This window comes from Priapulus caudatus, unplaced genomic scaffold, assembly GCF_000485595.1.
Source record: "Priapulus caudatus unplaced genomic scaffold, Priapulus_caudatus-5.0.1 Scaffold1419, whole genome shotgun sequence".
NCBI lineage: Eukaryota > Metazoa > Priapulida > Priapulimorpha > Priapulimorphida > Priapulidae > Priapulus > Priapulus caudatus.
Genome location: NW_014578480.1, coordinates 4,154 through 12,019, shown reverse-complemented (window position 1 = coordinate 12,019; position 7,866 = coordinate 4,154). Strand labels below are relative to the sequence as shown.

Here is a 7,866-nt window from a genome sequence, read left to right as displayed (position 1 = left end):
CTCTATCTCTCATCTCTCATCTCTCTCTCTCTCTCTCTCTCTCACTCTCTCTCTCTCTCTCTCAGGTGGTGATAGTGATGAAGCTACTGCTACTGCTACTGATGCTATCAGGAGTCTATCAACAGGAGTTATACAAACTGAAACCGGAAAAATTCAACATTTAGTAGCCTTAGTCTATCTATGATTTATTGTGTTTAACTCGATAAACTTGAGCTCAAGTGTTACCTTAATCATTAAACTAATTCCATGTCTAATCGTTGGTCTCACAAAAATGACAAATCGGGAGAGATCCGTTCAAACGTACAATGTGGGTTTAGCAATTTATACCACATTGTAAACAACTGTGAACCGAACTGAGCTGAAACAAAGGGCAATGCTTTTGAATAGCCCTCTACCGCAGAGCAATGCAAACAACTAGCAAGGTTCGCCAGGGATTTCCACTTCACTTTCCACTGCCTCGTTGACGTTTTCAACAAGTTCAGTTCTTTCACTTTCTTCCAGCTTACCACGAACTTCCTGAACTTGTGCCCTCGTCATTGTACGAACAGTCGAAGGTCTTTTACGGCGTTTGTCGATTCTAATTGGAGTTGTTGGATTGGAAAGCTTACGCTTCGAAGCCATGTTGAATAGTAAAGATGAGATCTCGCGAGAAATTTTATTTGAAAATCCCTGGCGAACCTCGCTAGTTGTTTGCATTGCTCTGCGGTAGAGAGCTATTCAAAAGCATTGCCCTTTGTTTCAGCTCAGTTCGGTTCACAGTTGTTTACAATGTGGTCTAAATTGCTAAAACCACATTGTACGTTTGAACTGATCTCTCCCGATTTGTCATTTTTGTGAGACCAACGATTAGACACGGAATTAGTTTAATGATTAAGGTAACACTTGAGCTCGAGTTAAACACAATAAATCATAGGTAGACTAAGGCTACTAAATGTTGAATTTTTCCGGTTTCAGTCTGTCTTACTCCTATTGATAGACTCCTGATGCTATCTCAGTAACGCTTCTATCTCTCTATCTCTAGTAATTCCTATCTCTCTCTTTCTCTTTCTATCAGGTGGTAACTCTGACGAAGCATCGCGACCTGCTTAAGCCTGCAGACGAGCAGCTACACGTGCTGCCTCTCTACGTCCTCGAGCCGACGGATGAGCGAGGTTCCGCGGACGGATACCGCGACAAGCTGCGCGACGGCTCCGTCGAGGAGCTGCAGCGGTTCGAGAAGATCGTGCGAACGCGCGCCGCGCCCGCGCGACCCTGCAAGCGCAACAACTTCAAGTCGCCGTTCAAGAACCGCGCCGCCGCGGCTGCGACGAAGGTGGCGGCACCGGCGAGGCCCGCGGAGGCAGCGGCGCCCCCTGCGGGAAAGCAGGAGTTGCCGCCGCCACCGCGGTTCGACGATCCGCAGGAGTATTTCTTCGAGCAGTTGAAGGCGAACCCGAATTTTCTCGATCAGCAGCTGAAGATGTTCCTCCAGCAAGAGCTTGGGGAGAAGCCCCCCGAAGGAGAGGCCGCTGCTGCAGCGGAGGAGGAGGAGAAGGCGGGGAAGAAGGCGGCGGGGGTGGGGGGGTACCAGAACGGGAAGATGTCCCCGCAGCAGCAGCAGCAGCAGCAGCAGCAGCAGCAGGAGGAGGGCGGAGGCTTGTGGCCGTGGCCGATGTTTCCGCAGCAGCAGCAGCAGCAGCAGCAGCAGCAGCAGCAGCCGGCGCAGTTGCAACAGCAGCCGCAGGATGAGAAGCAGCAGCAGCAGCAGCAGAAGACGGAACCCAACGACGACGACTGGCTCGGTGCTGCTCACCTGGTGGCGCTACCGATGCTGCAGCAGTCCGGCGACGCCAACGCGCAGCAGAGCGACGGTTGCCACGGCGACGGCGTGCGCGCAAACGGCGCGTGGAGTCGCGACGAGGGTGCGCCCCCTGGTGACCGTCCGGACGGCGGCGCGACAGACGTCCCTGGCGACGCTCGGATGTTATCGCCCGGCGAGCGCGTCGCCATGGCGACCGACCGAAGCCTCGGGTCCGCATTTCGTGGCGCCGCCCAGATGCGGTCTAGTCCGCCGCCGCGACAGGAAGTGCGCGAGCGTCCGCTGAACTCCGACCTCATGGCCGTGAAGACGCAGCTGCCGATGAAGATGGGCGACGACCTCGCGCTGACCCCGCGGAAAGGTCGCGGCCGGGGTCGCGGCGCGTCGCGGTCGCCCCGCACGCCCGGCGCCCCCTCCCGGTCTCCCGCCGCGTCGGACGCGTCCCCCGCCGGCCGCGGCGTCACGACGACGTCACCTATGCAAGGCCGCTCTCCCTTCCCGCAGTTTTCGCCGGATGCGGTGGAAGCGGTTGCCGGCGGCGACCGGCGGAGGAGCGCGGTCATCAACCTCATGCAGGGATGCTTCAACGACGCGGCGCCGCCGTTGCCGACGAACGGATTCGAGGGACTAGAGGACCAGCCAGGTGGCGCCGGCATGGCAGGCCTCCGGCAGGGGGCGCCACCGCACGCAGGCATCACTGCGCAGCAGCCGTTCGATCTGTCAGCGACGTACGGCGGCGGCGGAGATGGCAGCGCCACCTACCAGCCGCCGCCGTTCGCAAGCTTCCTCCCCGGCGGAGACGACTATGCAACGGCGGCGCCACCTACCGCCGTCCAGGACGACTGCCGGCGAAACTACCAGCGCGGGGGCGCCACCGGCAGCGTGCCACCGGCAGCATTGCCCGCAATCCGGTGTATCAGCCCGGCGTCGGGGATGCTGCCAGGTGGCAGCACGGCGGCGCTGCATGCGGTGTCGCCGTGGCGACAGCAGACGTCGCCGCAGCAACAGGACCAGCGGTCGGCGTTCAGCGCATTCAAGCCAGTGGGGGCGGGTGTGTCGCCGCTGGCCTCCCCGCGCGCGAGCCCCGCCCCCAGCCCCGCGCCCCCCTCCCCCTACGGCGCCGTCCCACCCGCGCGCCCCTCCCCCCGCGCCTCCCCCTTCCAGCCGTGGGAGGCCGGCTTGTACCCGCCCCCCGCGGCAGCAGGGGGCGCCGCCGACTTCGCGCAGGTCGGCTGGACGACGAACGGACTCGGATCGCCGTCATCGAATTCCCGGAACTCTCCCGGCGCTCCCTTCCCGAGGGTCGTCGGGTCGCCGCCGGGTCAGGGGTCGCCGGGGATGCCGCCGCCGCACTCCCCCTCGCCTGCCGCGTCGCCGGCGCCCCCTGGTTACAGCGGAGGCGGCGGCGCTTTGGCGCGGCAGCTCTCCGGCGGTCAGTACGAGACGTCGGCCGCGGGTTATCACGCACCGCCGGTTCCCTGCAAGCCGGAGTACACCCTGGACGAGCGAGGGTTCCTGCTGCACGGCGACGGCTCGGTGGCGCCCCCGCGACGACGCGTCTGCGACGAGGCGGGCGAGAAGACTGAGCCGTTGCCGGGGGCGATGGGACCTCCCGCGTCGCCACGGCCGCGCGCCGCGGAGTTTGCGCTTCGGCAGTGTCCGCGCGCGCACGCCCGGCTGCCGTACGGCTACCACGACCCCGCCGCCGCCGGTTACCACGGTTACGCATCGCCAACGTACCCCGGCGCCACCTACCATCAGGGCGGCGCATCGCCGTACTACCAGCAGCAGGGGGCGTTTCCTCCGCCGCAGTACGGCGCGTTTCACCACCAGCAGCCGCAGCAGCAGCAGCAGCCGCAGCCGCAGCCTCCGTACCAGCATCCGGGATTCCCGCATCCGCCGGGCGCCGGCGCAGCGCGCTTCCAGCAGTCGCAGACGTACGGCTACCACGAGTATCCGCAGGGGGCGCCGCCGATGTCTCCCGCCCAGCAGGGGGCGCCGCCGATGTCCCCGTCATACCACGGTCGACCCCCGTTATCACCTTCCTATGCTGGACATCCGCCAATGTCACCCTCCCATGCAGGACATCCCCAAATGTCACCCTCCCACATGGGTCATCCCCCAATATCACCCTCGCATGTGAGTCATCCACCGATGTCACCCTCCCATGCAGGACATCCTCCAATGTCACTCTCCAATGCAGGACATCCCCCAATGTCACCCTCCAATGCAGGACATCCCCCAATGTCACCCTCCAATTCAGGACATCCCCCAATGTCACCCTCCTATGCAGGACATCCTCCAATGTCACCCTCTCATGTGAGTCATCCACCGATGTCACCCTCCCATGCAGGACATCCCCCAATGTCACCTTCCCATGCAGGACATCCCCCAATGTCACCTTCCCATGCAGGACATCCCCCAATGTCACGCTCCCACATGGGGCATCCCCCAATGTCCCCTTCCCATGCTGGACATCCCCCAATGTCCCCTTCACACGCAGGACATCCTCAAGTGTCACCTTCACACGCAGGACATCCCCCAATGTCACCTTCCCATGCAGGACATCCCCCAATGTCACCCTCCCACATGGGGCATCCCCCAATGTCCCCTTCCCATGCTGGACATCCCCCAATGTCCCCTTCACACGCAGGACATCCTCAAGTGTCACCTTCACACGCAGGACATCCCCCAATGTCACCTTCCCATGCAGGACATCCCCCAATGTCACCTTCCCATGCAGGACATCCCCCAATGTCACCTTCTCATGCAGGACATCCCCCAATGTCACCTTCTCATGCAGGACATCCGCCAATGTCACCTTCGCACCCTCCAATGTCGCCCTCGCGTGGGGGACGACCCCCCATGTCGCCCTCCCATGTCGCGCGACTGCCCACGCCTCCGTCCTACGCCGGTCGCCCGCGCGCGCCGCCCGCCGGCTACCCCGGCGCCCCCTCGTCGAAGAAGACGAAGACGAAAAACAATGGAGCGTTTGCGCCGTCGCTCGCCGGCTACAGCCACAGCGACCGCAAGCGCGAGATGGACCTGAAGGGGGCGGAGATCGAGCAAACGATGACGGACGGGTGCCAGCGCGACTCCGCCCCCGCCGTTGACGCAGGGGCGCCACCGGGCCAGCACGACATCAGCGAGTCGTACTCGTCGAACGCGGAGAAGTTCGCCGACGCCGACGTAGGTGGCGTCGCGATCGCGCTCTGCCATGGCGCCGTGCTCTTCGAGTGTGCGAAGCGGGAGCTGCACGCGACGACGGCGATACGCGACCCGAACCGCCTCGCGCCGACACGCGTCTCCCTCGTCTTCTACCAGCACAAGCACCTCAACTACCGGCACCACGGCCTCGCGGAGTACGAGCGCGCGGCGGAGAGGAGGCGCGCGGAGAAGGCGGCGCGAGGGGAGGAGCCGGTGCGACCGGGGAGGAAGCGGCGCGCAGAGCCGCAGCCGGCGGCCGGGATGGTCGCCGCGGCGACGGACGAGGGAGCGTTCATCGACGCGGCACCGCCGCACGGCGTGACGACGCGACGGTGCGTCGCCTCGACGACCGACAGCCTTGTGACGCTGTTCAGCTACGCGTTCACGTCCGTGACGGGACCGTACCGGACGTTTGTGTGATGCACGCGCCTCAGCCAGCGGGCGCCACCGACGGCCGTAACCGCCTCCCAGGGGGCGCTGTTCCACAGACTGCAAGGACTGACGACCTACGTCGGTGCACCGATGCGAAATGGCTGCGCCACGGCAACTGCTGACCACCTGATTCACCAGATGACTGATCGAGTTGTGGGCACCAGAGGGCACCACCGTCTTGCTGCGTCGCCGCGACTGCGTCGAGTCGAACTACGTGAGACGTGTGCAAAGCTCGCTGCGAGTGTGTGCACGTGTAGACGGTTCCCTGATCGCCGTCTTCTCTGTGTTTTATAGATCGCCGGGATCCGTCGGCGATCGTTAGCTTGCGTTACGGCGAGCGGAGCGTCGGTTAGGGACACAGATTATGCAGTTTTTATTGAAGCGTGTTCGTACGCGTATAGCCATTTATGTATGGTACATATGTGGCTGTATATCTGTGTATATGTGCGTGCGTGCGTGCGTGTGAGTGTATGTATGTGACTGTCGCACCTATCCATTGCATTTAATATGTCGCGTACCCTTATTTAAAGGAAAGCTGCAATATGAAATTGTCCGTTCTCACGACAACGACCACTGCCAGGGCGCGTCGCGCCCTCCCTTGCACGTAACCACGGCGACGGCATCTCCCGTAAAGATGGGGTACCCTCCGCGCCGTGCAATCAATTGTGTTAGCAATGAACTCACTGCCATGTAGCGATGTTCGGGTTTTACATTTCTACTACCATATTCATTGACTGGCGCTGCGTCCTCGGCGAACGGTCAGCGAACCTAGACTCAGAGGTCACCACTGCCATCTAAGCGTCTATAGACTGTCGACCGATCGACAGGTTGTTCGTCTGTCTCGTAGGGAGATGCGTGGCGGAAGGGGGGGGGGCGTGTTTAACGCAGGAGAGGAAGCCACGGCGCGCCACGCCACCTTCTCCATTGTAAATAGTAATTTGTCGTCGCTGTTCGTCAGTTTGTCGCTAAGAGAGACTTCCTCTCTCCTCCTCCTCTCCCCTACCCCTCCCCCTCCTGCGGCTCTCTGTCTCTCACCGCACTCCCTTCTCCATTCCCCCCATCCCCCCTCATTCGTTCGTCTCTCCCCTTCTCCCCCCTCTCAAGTCTTTTTTAGTCGGTTATTTGTTGTAACCGTTATCCGCGAACTCATTTTACGCCGTTTTTAGAAGAGAAAAAAGAAGTTCATATAATTATACCAGATTAAAAAAGTTTGATCATGTGTGAATTTAAATGCGTGATTTAAATGGCGTACGTTTTTTTTTTTCCCCAAAACAAACCGAAGTGTGTATTGTCTGCCAGCATGAATATTATAGATGGGCAACTTTGTCGGGGAGTAGAGAGAGAGAGAGCAGGAACATTGGCAGTGCGAGAGCAGCACGTATAGATGGCACTATAGCGACGAATAGATGGCCAAGAAAATTGTGACACTACCATCGTTTTTCATGTGCCGACGCGATAGTCGGAAGTTTCCCGTTTTCTCTGCTTGCCGGGCCGGGCCCTCTTCCCCTCAAAACTATAGTGTAAGTTATTGATCTTAATGTTTTATTCCCAGTTTTTTTAACGCGAGGAAGGTTATTTTATGCGCGTGCGATTGACGATATCTCGATTACGTTAGTTAGTCACCAACAATCGCCGCGTCCAATGTAGAGCCTTGCAATTTTACTGACGTTTGGGATTTTTAAAATTCTAGCACGTCGGCCGGAGAGAACAGGGTGAGGGCGGGCTTTTTTTATTTTCGGTGGGGCGGGTGTTGTTATCAAATCCAAAAGCAAAGAAATCGTTGGCATGCGTGTATCGAAATTTCCGCCCGTTTAAAAAAACCTGGCGGACAGCAGTGTGCGAACTGACGTCGGTAAGCATGGAAGCCTCGTACGGAGTACAAGCGGTCGGCACACTCGTTATCGCCCCCCCCCCGCCTACAAGTTAGTCGTACGCTCTCGAGCAGTGTCGCACCCATATCGGCGCAGAACGTGAATCTCTATCTACCTGTAGTCGGAAACTTCGTTGTCTGATTCGTAATAGCTATACTATCATATCATTAGATTCTCCAGTCGAATAAAAATAATTAATCAAATACATATTTTCAATCGAATGACTATCTTACACTTAACGGGATACTGTTTACAGTAAACGGTAAAGAGTCCGTGCGTGCGTGTGGCGTCGTGCGTGTGTGCGTGCTGGTTGATTAAACCACATTCACTCATAAAAAACAAGTGGAATAAGTGCCATTCGTAAACCGGACTGCGTCAAGTGTACTGATAAGTTGTTTCTGCAATCCAGTAATGTGTTTCTTTTGGTTGATTGATGATTTTGTCAAATTTGATTTTTAAGTTTCGCCGAGTTATCTATGCCAACGCGACAACATATATTTTGTCGCCTCAGTTTCGGTGCACCTCCTTGCGTCCAGTGAATTAAATTATTGCGTTTTG

The 7,866-nt window shown here is 58.8% G+C and overlaps 1 protein-coding gene across 1 annotated transcript in view; it reads left to right on the top strand.

The window, feature by feature from the left end:
• Positions 1-6,489, top strand: part of LOC106816571 (methylcytosine dioxygenase TET3-like) — a 16,242-nt gene extending 9,753 nt beyond the window's left edge. Inside the window, exons 7-9 of the mRNA XM_014821196.1 lie at positions 502-554; positions 1,055-3,911; positions 4,182-6,489. Coding sequence (XP_014676682.1) covers positions 502-554; positions 1,055-3,911; positions 4,182-5,425 — 4,154 coding nt within the window. The 3' untranslated portion in view covers positions 5,426-6,489. The remainder of the gene's footprint in view (positions 1-501; positions 555-1,054; positions 3,912-4,181) is intronic.
• The last annotated feature ends 1,377 nt before the right edge of the window (positions 6,490-7,866 follow it).